The 21,354-nt window shown below is 44.5% G+C and overlaps 1 protein-coding gene across 5 annotated transcripts in view; it reads left to right on the forward strand.

Moving 5' to 3' along the window:
- BIRC6 (baculoviral IAP repeat containing 6) overlaps positions 1-21,354 on the forward strand; it is a 339,419-nt gene that overhangs the window by 12,551 nt on the left and 305,514 nt on the right. For all 5 annotated transcript variants that reach the window (XM_075924970.2, XM_089776902.1, XM_089776900.1 and 2 more), the window contains exons 2-5: positions 3,358-3,539; positions 7,859-7,996; positions 12,463-12,656; positions 14,613-14,724. In XM_075924970.2, the coding sequence (XP_075781085.1) occupies positions 3,358-3,539; positions 7,859-7,996; positions 12,463-12,656; positions 14,613-14,724 (626 nt within the window). The remainder of the gene's footprint in view (positions 1-3,357; positions 3,540-7,858; positions 7,997-12,462; positions 12,657-14,612; positions 14,725-21,354) is intronic.

Genomic DNA, 21,354 nt, shown 5'->3' on the forward strand with positions numbered 1-21,354 from the left:
TGTCCCTGCTGTGCGCAACCTTCCCTGAGCTCCCCCTCGCTGGCTGCTGCTGCGCTGCACAGCACGCTCAGACTAGTGGGTGGGGAGACGCCCGGACTTGACATAACGTCACGGCCCGGGATTTTAAACTTGCTGGGCACTGCGATACACCGCATGGCTCAGTTGCAGGTTCGGAGTCCCGAGGCCGAACACAGACTCCGGCCCCACAAAGTGGAAGGCAGAAGGTGAGGGGGAGGGAGGGACGGGAAGGGGCTTGTGCAGAGGGAAAGGGGAAGGGCTGGGAGAGGAAGGGGCTTGTGCGGAGGGGAAGGGGAAGGCACCAAAGGGACAGGGGTGGAGGAGAGGCAAATGGCAGGGGGCCAAGCGCAGACAATGAGGAAAAGGGCAGGAGGGGAGAGGTGTCAGTGGGAGGGGGACAGGGTGATGCTGGGAGGGGAGAAGGTAAGGGCATTGGGGGCTAGAAGCGTGAGGGAAGGTGCTGGGAGAAGGCTTGAAAGAAAGGGTGGGTATGAGGAAGGCTGGGATGGAGCAAGTCATGTGAGAAGGCACAGGGGCATGAGGGGAATGGGGGCAGAGGGTGGTGAAGGGTGGGCATCATGGAAAAATGGAGCGAAGTGGGCAGGGGAAGTGATTGAAGGGGGAGGCACCAGGAAGGTGCAGGGGTAAGAGAAGGTGCAGGTGCCAGGGGATTCTGGGGGTAAAGCAGAAGGGCAGACACCTGCAGTGGAGGGACCAACATTAGAGGAAAGACGCAGGGCAGGTTTGTAGAGGGAGGTGTTACAAGAGGGGATGAGGAGGCGTAGCTCACATGATCAGAGTGGGGCTGCTGGAGAAGTGGGCACAGGGGGGAGTGAAGGGCTGGTGGAGGGGGGCAGGTTGCAGGAGGGCTGAGGACAGTGAGAAGAGCAGGAGTCAGGACAGCAGAGAAGGGTGAGGAGTGGGGGGGCAGCAGACACCAGGGCTACGTCTACACTGGCCCCTTTTCCGGAAGGGGCATGTTAATTTCACCTATCATAGTAGGGAAATCCGCGGGGGTTTTAAATATCCCCCGCGGCATTTAAATAAAAATGTCCGCCGCTTTTTTCCGGCTTTTAAAAAAGCCGGAAAAGAGCGTCTACTCTGACCCCGATCCTCCGGAAAAAGCGGGCTTTTCCGGAGGCTCTTATTCCTACTTTGAAGTAGGAATAAGAGTCTCTGGAAAAGGGCACTTTTTCCGGAGGATCGGGGTCAGTGTAGATGCTCTTTTCCGGCTTTTTTAAAAGCCGGAAAAAAGCGGCGGACATTTTTATTTAAATGACGCGGGGGATATTTAAATCCCCCGCGGAATTCCCTACTACGATAGGTGAAATTAGCATGCCCCTTCCGGAAAAGGGGCTGAGGTGGATGGGGGAGGGCATACAGAACAGACAGGCAGCTCAGCTGGGCTGTGAGGGGCTGCAGGGAACTGGTGCTGCACTCCCTTGAATTGTGAGGGATGGTTTTGGGGGAAGTGCAGGGAACCAGCAGGGGTGGGCAGCTTAGTTCGGTTGCAGGGGATAGAGGTGCAAAGAAGCCTAGTGGGGGGGGGGGGGGAGACCAGGAGCCCTGAAATGACCTCCCCTGGTCCAAAAATTCCTCATCTGGGACCAGTCGGGTCTAGAGGGTGCCAGATTAGGGAGGTCCAACTCCTACCCAAGTCGCCTCCTTGCACCCTCCCTCATAGCAAGGCACCCTACCTACCACCCAGGCCTTGTCCTCTTCCGCCCCCCAGCTCCCTTCCAGATCCTGCACCCCATCCCTATCCTGCTTCTTGGCAGCCCTCCCATCCACCCTAGCACCGCCCTGCCCCCAGCACCTTGCCTCACATCCCAGACTCAGCACCGCCCTGGCCCTGGTCCTGGCCCTGGCCCCAGCACCCTGCCATCCATGCTAGCACCCAGCAGCACCCTGTTCCTTGTCCCAGAACCCTGCCAGTCACCCTAGTGCCCAGCAGGACCATGTCCCTGTCCCAGCACCTTGCCCCAGCACCCTGCCACCTGAGCCAGCATCCTTCCACCCAGTAGCACTCTCTCCCCAGCCTCAGCACCCACTAGCACTCTGTCCCCTACCCTCACCAGCACATGTGGGACCATATTAGTGCGGCTTGGGTTTTTGTAGGAGCTTTTTTTTTTGTTTTTTTGCATCTCACTTGTGTGGCCCCAACTGACTTTTCTGTGAGTCAGTGACTTTTGACTCAAAACAGGTTCCTCTCATATATAAAGACAAAGCTAAAACCTTTTGAGTTTGACATATTTTATTTAAGAATGAAGCCAGGCCAACAAGCCCCCAATTGGGACCAAACCCCCATTTCACTGCAACATCATAACACTCCTGCACCACCTGACCCCAAGTATGAGTCTATCATGCACTGGAACCCCCTGTCCTGAGCCTCTTACATCCCCACACTCCTGCATCCCCACATCCTCCGTCTTCTGCCACAACGTTCCTCCACCATCCACACATCACAAAACTGTGTCCTGAGCCCATCATACTCACAAACTTCTTGCCCTGAGTCCCTCACGTATCCAGCCCAAACTCCTGCACCCTCACATCCACAAGCCCTGGCTTGCTCAGCACCCCAACCTTCCACCTGAACCCAACACTCCCCAGCCTAGAGCCCCCTCCCTGAGTCAACAGTCCCTTCTCCTGCATCCAAATTTCCTCTCAGAGCTTGTACTTCTCACCCCTTCCCACACCCAAATCCCTCATTCCCACCCCATACCTCACTCTCACTAGGTTGAGACGGGTATAAAGGCTGGGTATAGCAAGTGATGGAGAGGAAGGGAACAGAGTGGATGAGGCCTCACAGAAGGGAGATGGGGGCGTCTTGGGGAAGGAATGTGACTTTCATGAATTGGTGGGTCCCTCTCTCCTCTCCCCCCGCCCCCTCCCCCTTTTTTTTTTGCTTGACAAACCTAGGGGTTCCTTGAAATTCTGAAAATCTGAAAAGGGTTCCTCGGCCAAATAAAATTAGGAAACACTGCCTTAAAAGAGTGAACGGAAACTGTTCATTGGCCACGTGCATGCATAAGCTAAACTAAGACTTTTTACTCAAAGAAGGACTTGATTGACTGCTTTTGCTATAGCTCTTAAAATGATAATAGATAATTGGAAGAATACACGAACAATGTAATCTTAAAGTGACTTTTGCCAAATGGTGCAATAGCCTTCAAGATATCTCATCATAGAGCTATTAAAATACCAGTAATGGGCTGCTTCTTTAGCGTTAAAAATTAAACAACCAGTAAACTATCTCATGTCCCAAAACAAATTTTACAGGACTTTGATAAATAGTTCTTTTTCTTTTAATAGCATTTTCTTACGTATTTTCCTATACAGCTAAACCAGGTGGACGGGTGAAATGTCAATATATTTCTGCTGTGGACAAAGTTATCTTTGTGGATGATTATGCAGTTGGATGTAGGAAAGACCTCAATGGCATCTTGCTGCTAGACACAGCTCTGCAAACACCTGTTTCAAAGCAAGATGATGTGGTTCAACTTGAATTACCAGTTACAGAGGTAAGCTCCAAATTTAGTATATATTGACTTGATTAGAGAGAACAAAAACAAACTTACTCTCCTGGATTGTTAATTTAATATTTAAGTGGTTGCATGCCTAATGGGATAATGTTTACTATCATAAAGCAGTAATTACTTTGGTAATTGTCCTCCATCAAAACTTCATGGGATATAGTCCTAGCTGAAATCTGGGAAGAAAAGGGGTACTTAGCCAGACCCGCTATGCAACTGAAGTGCTTGAGAAGAGAAACCTGTCGAGCAGTTACTAAAGGTAGGAACCCATTTCCTGCTCTGGTGCAGTCAACTAGGCAGCATCTTCTGCTTCCTAGTCCAGAAACTATTACCCAGACTGTATGGAATCCTTAGATCATGTGCTTTCCAGACTTTCAAGTATAAGAAAATAGGGATGAATAGCTAACTTTGCTTCCACTAGTTAACTCATTTCCCCTACCAAGGAGGTGATTGCAAACACCAACTAGCCATTGAATACCACTTGAAGGAATCTTACCAATCTGGCTTTTGGCACAAGTAAGATACCTGAGCTTTCCTCTAGACTAAGTTAAGAGTTAAGGTGTGATCTTAGTAAGTTAGCTAACATAGATTTAGAGTCCATTGTAAACAGTGCAGTGCATTTCCCAAGTTACAAACATCCACACCTACGAACGCTCACTTGCAACCTTATGGGAGTAGGCAAGAAGCGTAGGTGGCCATGAGTGGCACGAGTGTGGGCCGGAGGACTGTAGCCAGTGCCATCCCCACCCCATCCCATCTTCCATGGGCTCAGCACCGGCTCTTGTAGCCCTTATCCTGCGGCTGGCACCTCCACTGACATGTTGTGCCCAGCCCCCGCTCGCCAGGAGATGCTGAGCGGTACAGGAAGAAGGACTCCAGAGGAGCAGGGGGCAGCAGTGCAGTATTTTTTTTCTTTTTTTCATTGGAAATGTACAGTATTTTAGCTGCATGATGGGCTAAATAGTCTTTAGTGGGCTGTTCTGGGAACCTAGCCATTGTTTATAACATTGTTTATATTGGGAAATGTTTTCTGAATTCCAAACAACCAACTTACAAACAAAATTTTGGAACACCCCCCATTCATAAATTGGGGACGACTTCTACTACTAACATATGCTTAGCTGCCCGAGGAAAGCCAGACTCTTGCAAAATGTGTTAACATCTCTCTCTCTCTCTCTCTCTCTCTCTCAGTTTTTTCCTGCAGGATGACACAGTGACGCCATCATGTCACTCTGTGTCCTTCAGACTCTGCCCTTGCACAGCCTCCCTAAAAAGCTGGTGTATCTACAGGGGGGGTAAGAGAGGCAGGTAGATAGTGGGGACCAGGCGCAAGCGGGCAATCAGCTGATTCCCGGCTTGCACCCAGCCCTAGATGCTGCACCTCTGCTTTTAAAATGTATTAAGAGCCTGTCAGCCAAATATGATGACTTGCTAGCCTAACGTGTTGATTTTTGGGGTTTCAGCAGCTCTAGTTTGCTGTAGGGATGTGAGTGACTAGTCGACTCTGATAAGCAAATGATTATTGGATAGTTAACACACTATTTGACTAGTTCCCTCCCTTCACCCCCCCTCCCCACTGCCTGTAGCAGAAAGAAGCAGCCAAGGGGGGGGGGGGGGTGGAGAAGAGAAGGGAGTGCTTCAAAGTGGCAGTACTGCGTGGAGCCCACGGTCAGGTGAGGACTTTCCCACTGACCCTAGGCTCCATGCGGAACTGCCACTTTAAAATGCCGTGGAGAGCTGGGGCTGTTACTACACTTGAGTGGTGGCACCCTTATCGACTAATCGAATAGTCAATGCAAATTGCATCGACTATTCAAGTAGCCAATTAATCTAAATTTAACATTCGTAGTTTGCTGTGTCACCTATGATGTGATACAAACAGTACTTAGTTCCATGGCCATAGCAGTTTGAGCAACAAGTTCTCTATACCTAAAATAGTGGGCGGTGGACCATGTTCCAAGGTCTGAATAGTGATTCTTCTCTTTAAAGACTATTGCTTGGGAATGAATTCGAGATTAGCAGGAACAGCTTCAGGGGCCTTACTGCCAAGAAAAAATCAGGGAATGCTATTTCAGTTCAAGAACAGTCTGGAATAGTTACCATTTATAATTAAAGGTGATAACTACATGCCCAGAGAGCTACAGGAAATCTTAACCAGATGTTCTGAAGTACGTGCTCATTCAGTTCAAAGAGTCCCTTCAACCATGCCTGGCCTCATATTCCCTTATAGTTCAAGGCTTTCTCTGGGCTTGCATACTACATTTTGTAACTTTAGGCATGATATGTTTACAAATAAGATTCTGTATCTTGTACCCATCTCAAATAGGCCGCATGCGATTCATTAGCACGTGACAACTTGGGTTATAAAAGGTTAAGTGGTTAATGGGTAAGCATGACCCTTACTGACATGCTTATCTGCATAATCAGTTAACTGGCTGTGGGTTGCTCCTCTCTGGACCAACTTGGTGGGGGCCAGCTTTGGCTTGGCCAGGCCTCCTCCTCTGCTATGGTTAATCGGCTAAACACTTGATTTACCGGTTAACCAATTAACTGGGATTTTACATACCTAGTAACAACATTGTGATATTTTCTGCTCTTTTCTTTATCCCAAATAGTATTTTTTAACTCATTGCACACACAGTACTGATTAGTTTCCCTTTTTTTGAAATAGTAAGTTTGAGGAGCCATGAGAATTTTACTTTGTTCTTCCTCTGAAGACCAGATTTAGCTTGGGAGACTCATACTGGTTTGCTTCCATTGTTTACTGTATCTTAGGGAGTGAAAACAATGTACGTACATAATTGTAGGCAGCAACCGAGGAATCAGCCCAGGTAAGTGGCATGATGTGTGCCATTGGGAACAAGTACTTGTTTTAAATAATCATCTTCAGCTACCCACTGGCCTGCAAGCAAGCCATCTCAAAGTTAGAAAGTATTTTTATTTTTCACAATTCCAAACTATGAAAGATCTGACAAAACAGCTTCCTTGAAACATGACCTTTTAGCATGCTGTCGAACAGGGGTGGGCAAAAGGGCTTCCACAGGCTGAATCTGACCTGAGAAGTGAGTTGATTCAGCCTGTGGATGCTCTGGCACTCGCCCTGCCCCCAGACCAATCAAGGCCTGGGGGTGGGAGGAAGAGTGTAAAGTCTCCTTTTGCTCTGCCACTGCCTTGCAAGGAGTACGAGGTTAGAAGCACTGCGCTCCTGGCAGGGCTGGAGGAGATTTTGTGTGCTCCTCCCACCCCCAAGCCCTGATTGGCCTGGGGACAGTGGGGAAAGCACGTGCTGTCTCCTCCCGCCCTGCAAGGGGCCTGGTGCTCCTTGTAGGACAGGAGTAGCGTGGGAGGAGATGTCGTGCTCCCCCAGCTCCCAGCCTGATCAGAGCTTGGGGCAGAAGGCATGCATGAAGTCTTCTCCCACCCTGCAAGGGGCTCTGCGCTTAAAGTCAACCACCAGCTTCTGCTCATCTGGTGGTTGACTTTTAAGTGCAGTGCTCCCTTGCAGAGCAGGAGCAGGGAGCATGAGACTACATTTGCTGCCCCTTCCCAGGCCCTGATTGACCTGAGGGCAGCAGGGGAGAGCACAAAATCTTCTTCCTCCACCAGGGGTGTGGATTCCTACAGGGAACTGCCAGCTGTTCAGAACAGCTGGTGGTTTTCTCTGGGGGGCAAAGACTTTGCATGCGCTCTCATTCCCAGACTCATCAGGGTCTGTGGGTGGGGAAGCACGGAAGTATCCTGGCCCCACCCCTTCTGGGGAGGCCTGGGGCCACTTCAAAAATTTCTGAAGTGGCCCCCAGTCAAATGCCCACCCCTGGTGTAGGAGCTGTGCAGTGTGCTTTGCAAGTAAAGTACATTGCCTGCGTATGATAGCTTGAAACCTAGTTGCATGTTGGCAGGTAACAATGGTGAGAACATTTATTGGTGGTATTGCAATGTTAATCATAAGCATTCTTTGTAGCATATCATTTTGTGCTTCATATTGCCAAGTACTCTTTGTCTGTTCTCAGAATCCCATTGATTTTGTTACTAATTTACCCTTCTCTTAGCACAAATTGGTCTGGTGCACAAATGACCAGTTCAATTTGACACCCATCTCAAAGGCAGAAGTGTCGATGGCTACAAAAGCATGCAGTTTCCTGCTCTTGGCTGCTGCCTTCTGCATCTCTACGTGAAGCTTTTTAAAAAGAACTTTGCTGAAGTTGATCTATCTGCTGAATTCATCAAGTGTTAGATTTTCCAGGACAGTTCTTCATTTCAGTTTCTGTGTCTAGACACTAATAGTGTTTCTTTCCACATGTTTTTAGGCTCAGCAACTATTATGCGCTTGCCTAGAGAAGATAGATGTCTCCAGCACAGAGGGATATGATTTGTTTATCACACAACTGAAAGATGGCTTAAAAAATACCTCACATGAAACAGCAGCAAACCATAAAGTTGCAAAGGTAAAGATAGTGTCTCAAATTTCGAATACTTATTAAAAATAAAAAACATACACACCATTTCTATTGTATGTTTAAAGGCTTGGTAGTTCACTTTTTAATTGTTTCATGAATTGAAGTTCAAGAATTCTTGGTAACTTTAATTTGCCCGTGTTGAAACTCATGGTGCATAACGCAGTTAAATACTTACAATTTTTTTTCTACTGTGTCTAGAAAGTATTTCCAGCAGTTAAATGTAACCTTGGACAGTTTATCATATCTTAATTCTGTCCACATAGTACATTTGGTCTGAGCTGCTTCACTAGTCTTCAAAAAATGGCTTACCTTTTCTCACAAGTACACCATTCATTTTTTCTGTTCCTCAGAGACATGAATTGGAGTTATCAACTTCCTTGTCTACAGTGCCGTAGTATTTGGCCTACAAGAAAAAAATCCGTCTAATTCCTAAAACCCTCTTCATTTCTCCCCCCTTCCCTCCCCATGGAAGCAGTTAACAAACTACAAAATATTTGCCTAACTTTTTATATCAACCTATAATAGGTTCTTTAAAAGCAGTAAGAAAGACCCTATCATTTACAGTCAAAATATAGAACATACTGATAACAGAATTGGTAAAGTGATGCAACTCTTCTTTTTAAATGTAACTTAAACACTTTTGTCCAAACGGTTTTAAAAAGTGGCTGGTCTGTAGCAGCATGTTTACCTCCTAATCCCAGGGATTTGTGGCTTTTAATGTGCTATTCTCAGGCATTGACTGGTGGGACTATTGCTTCAGTATGAAATACTCTGTCGCATTGATACACTGTGGGAATGTAAAAAAAAAAAAAAGTCTAAAAATATTAATCATGTAACTGATGAAAATACTGTTGGTTACACAGTTAACTGCGGGGCTTGGCTGTCTGCCCGATGCGGCTGCATTGTATCATGGGCTGCTCTGGTTGGGCACTGGTTAACCAGTAAAGACCTGCTAAATCAAACCTGCTAGTAAAGACCTGCTAAATCAAATGCATTGGTTTTCTCTACCAGTGCATACCTGTCCTTAGACTTTTGTGGTTGAGCAGCCACATTGGCTATCAGCATTACTCAAAAGATCCACACTAGTAGTTTGTATACCCTTTTTCCTCACAGGAAATACATTAGTAATGTAGTGAGAGATGATAAATTAATTGGGGGGGGGGGGGAGTAATGTGGTTAAAAAAAACCTTGATGGGTTACTAATTTAGTTAGCAGTCAAATACAAATTAAGTACAGTGAAGCACAATGCAACTAGGAAAAGTAACAGGAGTGCATTTACAAGTGATGTGTCTGAAGGAACCTTGGTACTCTCCTAAAATTTGATGCATTTTGAGTAATCTTTGAATTAATGGAAACTCAGTGTGTCAGTTACTTCTGCTGAAATTCTATATTATAATGGAAACTATGTTGTTTTGTAGTTACTTTAGCACAGGCATATACATTTCCAATTACAAGTGGGCAGAGATTTATTCCTCTTAACTACCTTTCTAGTTCTCTGCAAAATGGAATATTGTATCAAATGCTGAAGAATAAAGGAGGATCTCCTCTTTAAATGTGTTTACAAACGTTTATCTTTAAAATATCAGATCTCTATTGTTAAACTATTTTTTGAATAGGCATAAAGCTTACCCTCTGAACAAGTGTTTGTTTAAAAATCCCCACTAAAAGTCTATAGAGCAACTGTAGGATTTCAATTGCTCTTAATTGTAAAATAAATTTCTTCTGATTATAAAAGGCCCTTCTCATTGAGAGCTAAATGTATGCAGATTTGAAGCTTAAAAACTAAGACATGTTGGGATATATAAAAGTTTAAGTTTCAAGGTATAGAATACTACAACTGGAAGAGGCCTCTAGAGGTTATTGAGTCCAGTCCCCTTCCTTTATGATCTACCAAGCAAGGTCTATATCATCCCTGATAGAAGTCTATCCAATCTGCTGTTAAATATCTACAGTGATGGAGATTCCACAACTTCCCTAAGCGACTTAGTCCAGTGTTAAATTACCCTGACAGGAACTTTTTCCTAATGTCCAACCTAAACCTCCCTTGCTGCAGTTTAAGCCCACTGCTTCTTGTCCTATTATCAGAGGGCAAGGAGAACCAATTTTCCCTCCTCCTCCTTGTAGCATCCTTTTAGATACTTGAAAATTGCTATCATGTCCCATCTCAGTCTTCTTTCCTAAGCTAAACAAATCCAGTTCTTTTAGTCTTCCCTCATAGGTCATGTTTTCTTGACCTTTAGTAATTTTTTTTTTGCTTTTCTCTGGACCTTCTCCAGTTTCTCCACATCTTTCTTGAAATGTGGTGCCCAGAACTGGACACAATACTCCAATTGAGCCATAATCAGCACAGTGTGGAGCAGAAAAATCACTTCTTGTATCTTGCTCAAATGCTCCTGTTAATGTATTCTAGAATCGTGTGTGGCTTTTTTTTCTTCATGAGTGTACTCTATATGCCAATATCTAAATCATTGATGAAGATACTGAACAGAACCGGTCTCAGAATGTATCCCTGCAGAACTCCACTTGTTATTACTTTCCAGCATGACTGAACCATTAATAACTACTCTCTGAGAAGGGTTATGCAGTCAGTTATGCATCCAAATTCATTAATTGCTTGCTTCATTATCTTCCCTGACATAGAACTTAAACTGACTGATCTGTAGTTCCCTGGCTTGTTCTTCTTTCCTTTTTATAAATGGGCACTATATTTGCCCTTTTCCAGTCTTCTGGAATCTCTCTCAACACTCATGACTTATCAAAGATGATAGCTAAAGACCTCTGTCAGCTTCTTGAGTAGTCTAGGATACATTTCATCAGGCCCTAGTGACTTGCAGGCATCTAACTTTTCTAAGTGATTTTTAAACTTGTTTTGTTTTATTTTAACTCCTATTTCCTTTGGCATTCACTATGTTAGGCAGCTTTTCACTGTCCATCTTTTTGACAAAAACTGAAATGAAGAAGTCATTAAGTATCTTTGCCATTTTCAAGTTTCCTGTTATTGTTATTGTTTCTCGCTCTTCACTGAGCAATTGGCCTATCCTGTTTTTGGTGGTCGTCTTGCTTCTAATATATTTGTAGAATGTCATTTTGTTAGCCTTTTATGTCTCTAGCTAGATTGAGCTTGTTTTGTGCCTTTGTCTTTCTAATCTTGCCCTTGCATACCTGTGGTATTTTCTTATTTTCATCCTTTGTAATTTGACCTAGTTTCCACTCTTTATATGACTCCTTTTTGATTTTTAGATCTTACATGATCTCCTGGTTAAGCCATGGTGGTCTTTTGCCATACTTTATCTTTCCTACACAGTGGAATAGTTTGCTTTTGGGCGCTTAATAATGTCTCATTTGAAAATCTGCCAACTCTCTTCAGTTGTTTCTCCTGTTAGTCTTACTTCCCATGGGACCTTATCTGCGAGCTCTCTGAGTTTACTGAAATTTGCATTCCTGAAAGCCATTGTCTCTATTTTGCTGTTCTCCCATCTACTATTACTTAGAATTGTGACCTCTGATTTCATGATCACTTTTACCCAAGCTGCCTTCCACTTTCAAATTTTCTACCAGTTTCTTCCTATTAGTTAATATCAAATCTAGAACAGCTCTCCCCCTCCCCTTTCTCCGGTTGCTTTCTCAACCTTTGGAAATAAAAATAAGTCTCCAGTGCAGTCCAAGTATTTATTGGGTAATCTGTGCCCTGCTTTGTTAGTTTCCCAGCATATGTCTGGATAGTTGAAGTCCCCCATCATCACCAAATGCTGTGCTTTGGATGATTTTGTTAGTCATTTAAAAAAAGCCTCATTCATCTCTTCTACAGACTACCTACCCAAGCAGTAGAGCTCTAGCATGACATCACCCTTGGTGGTGGGTGGGGTTTTTTTGTTTTTGTTTTTGTTTTTTACACCCCTTTTAACTTAACACAGAGACTCTCAAGAAGTCTGTCTTCTATGTCCATCTGCACTTCAGTCCAAGTTTATACGTTTTTAATATACAAGGTAACACCTCCTCTCTCTTTTCCTTACCTATCCTTCCTCAGCAATCTGTACTCTTCTATACCAATATTCCAGTTGTGTGTATTATCCCACCAACCCTCTGTGATAACCATCTGTGTCATAGTTGTGTTTATTAGGTATCAACTATTTTAATTAGTTGGCTAAAAAATCTTAAGTGAAGAATTTTTGGAGCTCACAGTGCTGAGTTTGGCTGTTATGTGCAGTACTGAGTGGTATTATAAAATGAGATTATTAAATATAATACATGTACTCATTTTTCATGATCTGTAGTTGTAAAAAAAAATGAACAAATATTTTTGAGTCTTTCTGTTGTATTAGCATTCAGATTCTAGCTTGAATGGCACACTTATTTAACTCGAAACTATGGGCATTAATATTTCTTGATGCTTGTTTGATTTCCAGGTGAAATATTTGTATTGTAATTGCTTATAATAACTTTCTTTAATTCAGTGGGCAACAGTTTCGTTTCATCTTCCTCATCATGTATTGAAGTCTGTCGCCAGTGCCATTGTAAATGAACTTAAGAAGATAAATCAAAATGTTGCTGCCTTACCTGTAGCCTCCTCTGTGATGGATAGGTTATCTTACCTCTTACCCAGTGCGCGACCAGAACTTGGCGTCGGACCTGGTCGATCTGTGGACAGGTATATTAAAAACAAAAATCCTTTATGGTCAATTTATCTTATATATAGATCAAAGTAGATTGAAGAAATCACAATAATTCACAATAAGAAGAAATTGGATTTAGTCCATCTGGGGCGGGGGGGGAGGGGAGAACGGGGAAACTGGTTAATGTGTAAATGTTTGTTTGTTTTTTAAATGTGGTGTTAAATAAAAGTACAGCTGCTCTAAAGATACTGTCTCTGCAGAATTATCACTCTTGGTTGTTACTGCCTTGGTTGAATTTCCCTACTTCTTAAAATGTGTGCAGAATATAAAATGCTTCCATTCAAACTTTTCCCAGTTGCTTCCGTTTCAGGAGCAATGGAAATTGCTGGCTATTGATTGATCAATCGATCGATTGGTTTTTTTTTTTGTGATTCTAGCAGTGTCTTATTACAGTTAAGATGATAAATGATGCTTGCTTGCCAGTCAGGTTGCTGTAGTTTTATTGATTTTACGCTTGCTGCTTTATTGATATTTATTTGAAGTAAGGTGTCAAGATCACTTCCTGAAGCACCTATATTTTTCTTTAGTCTTCTCTGCAGAGGTTTGCTTATTCTGACCCTACTTATATTATTGCATCTCCCAAGTTCACAACTTGAGATAATATGACCACAAATTGATGTAGTGGCTGTCTGAGTGATATGAGAATATTTTAGGTCTGTTGTGGTAGACATTATAGCACATACATTTACTCCTATGCCTAGTATAGACCACCAAATTTAATTCTTGTGCTCAACAATACTGCAACACTATTTTTATACTTCAGTTTCACAAATAAAAGGCTATCTACAGTGTCTTTACTTAGTAATAAAAAAATTTATTGGACTGATCATGGAGATGGAGAATAAAACTACCTAGAATTTCCAGTTTGATAATTCCCTCATTCAGACATGTTAAATTAATGGTATGTTTATGGTTGTGTTTAGAGTACAGGCATGGCACACCCATTGAGCCTGGGTATAAATAATAATGTGGACTGCGAGGTACTGCTTGGGTGAGGAGAGTGCTGTACATGCCTGAACTTCCAGTATATACTCCTTACATAGGCTCACTACATGCTCAAGCAGTGCCTCCATCTACACTGCTGTTTTTAGTAGTATAGCTTCCCTCTGCTGAAGACTTTCTCTATTGCTCTGACAGCGGAACAGACTCTATCAGGGGAGAGGCAGTGGGGAGCTGCCAAAGCAATGAAAAGCTCTGGCAGTGAGGAATTGCCAGAAGCTTTCACTGAGGTGGAGCTACACATGCAGTGCCTCAACTTTACATGCTGCTATAAGTTTAGACTTAGTCATAGTTACTGATTTATGCAGGACCGCATTTAATGGGGGAGGGAGGAGCGTCAATACTAAAACTGTTTAGGAGTGCTGAGAGAGAAGGTGGAGACAGTTCTCTATTCAACAGTACCACCTTCTACCATAGGGAAGTTCTCTTCACCAGCAAAGGTATCAAGGATATGATGCACTATGGGATGATGTTGGGTCACTCAGTGAGTAGTCCAGAAAGGTTAGTAATACTGTATTGTGCAGTTCTCAATCCTTTAAGATAATTGATTGGGACTTTCAGATAGTTGTAGGCCTCATTTCTAGGGGTTAGGTTTTGAGTATCAGACAGGGAAGATATTTTTGATAGTGCGTAATGCTTATTCTTTCCCATCTGGCTGAAGATTACTGTACATTCAAGCTTTATTCCTGCATTTGAAATTGTTCTTGTATATATTGTCTCATATTTAACTTGTGTAAAGAAATGTTCTGAAGTCCAGGTGCTGCTAAATCATCCTTTCCCACAGTTTTCCTGATAAGCTAAATTAGCCATTTTTGTACTGATTTCAATTTTATCTTGATGGCATTTGCTTTCTTCTTTTTGTAAGCGGTAGTCATTAAATATTGTCCTGATTCTAAATGGCACTTTGGCTAACACAAAATGTCTCTTTATAGGTCATTGATGTACAGCGAGGCTAACAGACGAGAGACATTCACCTCGTGGCCTCATGTAGGGTATAGGTGGGCGCAGCCAGATCCCATGGCTCAAGCTGGTTTCTATCATCAGGTAGATGATATTTATTTTGGATATAAATACAGTAATGCCATATTTTACACTAAAAAGCGATACAGAGGAAAGGATATGAATGTTGCCTGAAGTTTAACTTCTCAATGAATTCCTGTGCTTGTATCTGTTCCTATTATAAGATTAGGCAGACTCTCTAATTCAAGAATTCTGAAGTAACTAAGCGCTTTTTAAGAGGTCTCGTGCTCTTTGCATGCATTGAGGGTGTTCCAGAATTATTCCAAGGTCAGCTGTTTTTTGACTGTGGTCGGTGGTGGTTAATGATCTGAGTTCCCATATATGTAATGCTCTTCTTTTTTTTAATCTATTTCTGGCAAAAAATAATTACTCAAACTCTATTGATCACGAACATTTGCAGGCTCTCAATTCTTACATTTGACGGGCATTTGCAGTGTTTCCGGTCCCTGGAGCAGGCACACAGCACCACGCAGTGCCAACACTGAAAGCAGCTAACAGCCTGCACGCTCAAGGCAAAGGAGCACCAGATTCAACTCCCTTTCCTTGAAAACATGGTGAGGCCAGCGTCGGATCTGGAGCACTTGACTTGACCTCAGCAGCCTTCTCCCCAGTCGTGTCGAAGAAGGTGGCTCCGGCACCAGAGACTCTTCCTCAGAACAACCCAGGAAGAGATCTCATTCTTCAAGTAAGGGTGACTCCTCTTCAAAAAGTATCCAAGACAACCCTGCATTTCCTCAGCCAGGGCACCAGACAAGGTGGTACTGGGACTATCAGGCATCAAAGGCTCCTGAGGGTCTAAGGACCTCATGAAGATGGGCCCCAAGGCTCCAGAGAAGCCAAAGTGTAAATTGGCACCACTGGCACTGTCTGAACCCATCTCGGTGCTGATGAAGGCCAAGGCCAGATCAACATCTGCTTAGGCACCGCAGATGAGAAATCCAAGCCTTACTCAGAACTATGCAACTATGCCACCTCTGGCACCGAAGAGGCACAAACATGCAGCATCAACAGCTTCACATATAGCATCGCAGATTGAGGTTGAGCCACCCTCTAGGCTGCCGTCCACATTGGCAATCCTGCAGTCTTTTACTACTTCAGAGGAGCTCCGGGTAACTTTGGTGCCCATGACCCTGTTGTTTGGCACCGATAGTACACCCATATCGGGCAGTATCATGGCTCAGTTCCCCAACCTGGAACATGGAATGTAAATGATGGGGGATGGATAGCAGAATAAACTCTGTAAGAACCTCTCTCTCTGACTGAGACAAACTTGCCCAGTCTCAATTTCCCTGAGATTGGGTGGGGGAAAGAGGTGGGGGAAAAGACTGATCAATTCCACCATCAAGGGTATGTCTAGACTGGATCTCTCTGTCGCCAAAGGGATGCAGATTAGGCAGATCGACATTGCAAATGAGGCAGGGATTTAAATATCTCTTGCCTAATTTGCATAAAAATGGCCGCTGTGTTTTGCTGACTCAGCACTTTGTCCACAAAAAGCAGCAGTCTAGAGGGGGATCTGTCAAGAAAGAGAGCCTTTCAACAGATCTTTTACTCCTGCTCCATACCTGGGGAAAAACTGCTGCTGACTCCAAAACAAAGCGGGGGGGAGGGAACCTTCTTCCATTTGAAATGCCTTCTCTGCATTTTTTATTGGCTGAATGTGTCCTCCCTCACATGCATCTCCAAAGTTTGACTTACCTGGAGAGCGAGGAAAGGGTTAAGCTAACTCTCCCTTTCAATTCCTATTCATGACAGGCTGGTTAGTGTTTTCCACTCTTGCAGGGTTAGCTCTCAGGTGATGAGGATGACAAGCCGTTGGTTGGTACCCACTCCCCAATGCACTCCTCTTCAAAGCACTCACAGCAGCAGAAATAGCCACCACTGCAGTGGCAGCCACCTCAGTGGCTGCCTCCTCTCATGCCACTGTCAGCCAGCTGGCCCTACTGCAACCCCTGGACACCATACTGAGCCCAGGAGCTACAATAGTTGCAGGCTTAGCCAACTCCATCAAGGACCACTTTTCTGCCCTCCCTGGACAGGTCATCTTACCAGGAAGAAGATGATCCAGCCTTAAGTATTGAGGACTCCTCTGTTTCTTCTCACCCTCCAACACACATCTCATTATCCTCCCCTGATGATACTTTGATACCCCCTCCTCCCACAGCGGGACATGAATTTTGATCATTCCAGGAGCTATACAAGAGGGTAGCCAACATCCTGGAAGTCTCCCTAGTGAGCCTCCCCAAAATTCACCATAAACTACTCAGCATATTACATGCTGCCCTACCAGTGGACCCAGTGCTTATGGACCCTGCTAAGGTGATCTGGCAGATACCATCCAGTCCTACTACTGGTCTGCAAAAGATCTGACTCTAAATTCTGTGTGGCACCTCAGGGAGCTCATTTCCTGTTTTCCCACTCGCCCCCTAATTCTTTAATTGTGGATGCAGTTAGCCAGAGGGGAAGACAGAGTGCAGCCAGAACCACACCTTATGACAAGGAGTGGAAGCATCTAGACCTTATGGGCAGGAAGGCATACTCCTCCGTATCTTTACAGCTGTGCATATCTAATTACATGGTAGTCTCACGAAATATGCGCATCATATTTTCAAGCAACTATCACACTTTATTATAAGCTTCCCCAGATGACAAAAAGGAACAGTTTAGGGCCACAATAAATGAGGGCACCCTGATTTATCGCACAGCCTGGCAGGCTGCCTTATATACCTCTGATACCTCATCCAGGTCCATTGCGATGGCTGCCATGATTAGGAGGTCATCATGGCTTCATCTCTCCAGTTTTCCCTGTCAGGTGCAGGCCATAGTCACAGACCTTCCTTTCTAGGGCTCCAAACTGTTAGCAGACACCACTAACACGTCCCTCCACTCCCTCAAGGATTCATAGGCCACATTAAAGATGCTTGGAATCCAAGTCTCTGCACCAAAACGCAAACAGGAAAGATATTTTACACGTTACAGGCCTTCGCCTTTTACTCAAAAGGAGGTGGCAGTGTCCAACCAGACAGAGACAGAGCTCTGATCAGCCCTCAACTTTGAGGCAAACATGTTGAAGATCAGGTCAAGAGTCAGATCAAGATCTTTTCATTTAAGGTGGCACCTTCAGCCCCATCAGTTATTTCACCAGCATCTAGTACCTGGCCATTTGCCTTCTACTATCAATAGTCTTCTATCAGGACTGACAAGTAGATACTCAGCATTATAAAAGGCAGATGCTGTATCCCCTTTTCTTCTGCCCCCTTCACCTACCCACCTTTCCCATCCCTCTATAGGGACCCATCTCACCAGAGCTTTCTATTCCAAGAGATTGACCATTTACTACACCTAAGGGCTATATAACTTGTACCTAATCACTACAGGGGTGAAGGATTCCACTCCCATTACTTCCTCACAATAGTCACTGGGGGAAGGAGGCAGAGTCTTGATCTCAGATGGCTCAACTGCCATATACTACCTCAATGGTTCAAGGTGGTCACCCTACCCACCATAATCCTTGCCTTAAAGGGGTCTGGTTATTGGACTCGACCTCCAGGACGCATCTTTCATGTATCCATTCATCTAGCATATTGGAATATTTAAGATTTGCAGTGGGCGACTCCCACTTCCAGTAAACAGTGTTGCCATTCAGGCTCTCCACAGCTCTGAGAGCCTTTTCAAAGGTGCTTGCGGTGGTAGCCATGCACCTCCGCAGACAAGGGGTGTCTATATTCCCTTACCTCGACAATTGCTTGGTAAGAGCTAGCACAAGTCAGGAAGCCCACAATACAGTCTCCTTAAACAGGACTCTATTCCGGACCCTTGAGCTACAGATAAATCTATTCAAGTGCAAACTACAGCCAGCTCAGAGAATGGAGTTGATCGGGGTTCACCTCGATTGTGTGGAGGCTATAACTTCCCTCCCACAACAAAGATTCCAGACTATAAAGGACCTTATTTATTACACTGGAATAAGCCAGCCCACAAGTTCTAGCAAGGGCCAGTCTTCAGTTGCTAGGACATATGACAGTGACCACATGCAGTCTGGCCTGGAGCACCACTCATGAGACCCATGCAGCAGCAGTTAAGGACTGTATACAGACCACGTTACAACAGTATCAACACACGAGTATTAATCCCGAACAGAATCAAGTGATCACTGGACTGGGTGGGCAGGCCCAAAAAACATGTATGTTGGGGTACCTTTTCACAAACATTCCCCAACTGTGACCATCACGACGGATGCCTCTCTCCTCAGGTAGGGGGCGCACTCAGATCTTCTCAGAACTCAGGGGTGCACCCTGCACACACACAAGCTAGAACTCAGAGCGGTATTCAATGCATGCCAACAATTCCTTCACCTCATATGCAGCAACATGGTGCAGACTTTTACAGACAATCAAGCAACAATGTACTACATCAGGAAGCAGAGGGCTGCCAGGTCCCACCACCTGTGCAGGGAGGCGGTCCGCCTGTGTACATGGTGCATTGTGCACAACATTTGCATACAAGCCTCTTAACTTCTGGCAAAAACAGTCTTACGACAGACAAGCTCAGCAGGAATTTCAACTCCAAACACTAATGGAAAATGGACCCAAGATCCTGCAACAGATTTTCAGTCACTGGAGGTTTTCAACAGTGGACTTGTTTGCAAACAGCACCAACAAGAAGTGTCTACAATATTGTTCCCATGCGGGCATTGGCTTGCACTCCCTGGGGGATGTGTTCACAATACCCTGGAATGCATCTCTCCTTTATGCATTCCCTCCAATTCCACTCCTCCATCGAATAGTCAACAAAATAAGATCAGATGCAGCCTTAGTGATTCTTATCGCTTCAGCCTGGCCAAGACAGGCTTGGTACGCTTACTGCTACAGATGTCCAGGCAGATGCCATGGCATCTCCCACTGTTCCTCATCTTCTGACACAAGTGGACACATCTGCATAAGTGGTGCAGATTCTCACTTTGCTCTGAACAAAAATGTGTGAATCCATCGATGCTGCTTTCGGATGTTTTGGAATTTCTTTTAGAACTGAAACACTTGGGGCTTTGGTTTAGTTAATTAAAAGTTCACCTTGCAGCTATAACGGCTTTTCGTCAGCCCACTGCCAACAAATATATGTTCACCCATCCAACAACCAAGCATTTCCGTAAGGGCATGCAGAATACTTGCCCACCTGTCAAACCTCTTGTTTCAGCCTGGGACCTCAGTTTAGTACTCTGGGCCCTCACCTGTAGGCCATTTGAACCCATGGCAACATGTTTCATGCTCTACCTTTCTATGAAGGTAGCCTTATTGGTGGCTGTCACGTCCAGGAGGATGAGTGAAATTGGTGCACTTACGGCAGCTTCCCCCCTTCCCCATGGTATTCCATAAGGATAAAGTGGTTTTTTGCCTTCATCCATAGTTTTTACCAAAGGTAACCACCGCTTTTCACTGCAATGTACCTGTGATCCTACCTGTCTTCTTCCCAAAGCCTCATGCCAACACTAAAGAGGCTATGTGGCGCACGCTCAATGTACATAGAATGATTGCCTTTCATCTGGACAGGATGAAGAAAATCGGCAAAGCACCTAGACTATTGATATCCGCTACAGAGAGATCCCTGGGAAAGCCAATTTCCAACCAGACTCTGCCTAGATGAATAGTGGACTGCATCCGGTTGGCCTACTCCATTTTCATCCAATACCCTCCATTGCATCTACTTGGGCCATGGTGGCCTCTATGGCCAATCTCGATAACATATTTCTTATGGACATCTGCAGATCCGCTACGTGGTCCTACGCCTATGCCAGATATTATGCCCTTGATACTTACCTCTCCCAGGGTACTTGTTTTGACACACTAATCTGGACACTGTTCAGGATACTGACAGCAGAAGCACCGGCCCTCAATCACGGTACTGCTCTATAGATATCTAAGGTGGAGCACAAGAAGGGACATTGCTCGAAGAAGAGAGGGTGACTCCCCTTCTGCAGTAATGGAAGTTCTTGGAGATGGTTGTGTCTACTCCCAATCCTTTCTCCCCTTGGCTTTGGCCATAATTATTTCTCTTCTGGGGCAGAAAAAGAACAAAGGGGATGGTTGGCTGTACATACATAATACTGGGACTGCATGTGCCATCTGCTCTATGTGCACAGCCTACCAGAAGGCACTGCTCCCAAAAAGCTCTGATTAGGCACGCAGTGGCACCCCAAACACCTAGAACTCTGTTACTGCATAAGGTGAGTAATCCTCTCTTATTGTAAAGCTAGCTTGCATCCACTGAAAACAGCATTTTTTGCCACTTCTAAGCCTGTTAAATACATTTAAAAGGGAATTCTTTTTGGCAAGGGAGTCTAAAGAAAGCACACTTGAAGGATCATATTAAAGAAGAGAAAATCATTCAAGGGTAGTAAAAGGGGCAATGAAGAGTATTTTCTTTTTTCTTTCTTTTTTTAAATATCTACTGTTAGACCCTCCATGCTTGCTAACAGTTTTCAACTAAGTGTCCATAAGAACAGATTCAGTATCATGAGAGAGATGGAGTTACGTTTAAATCTTTCCCAGATATACTTCAATAACTTGTGGAACAAAGGAGAAAATGTGAAGTATGGAGTTGAAGTTCTTTTGTGAGGCAAGATGGAATAGAATATTTGCATTCTACCAGATTAAGCAG

This window comes from Pelodiscus sinensis, chromosome 3, assembly GCF_052426305.1.
Source record: "Pelodiscus sinensis isolate ZL-2025 chromosome 3, ASM5242630v1, whole genome shotgun sequence".
NCBI classification, from domain to species: domain Eukaryota; kingdom Metazoa; phylum Chordata; order Testudines; family Trionychidae; genus Pelodiscus; species Pelodiscus sinensis.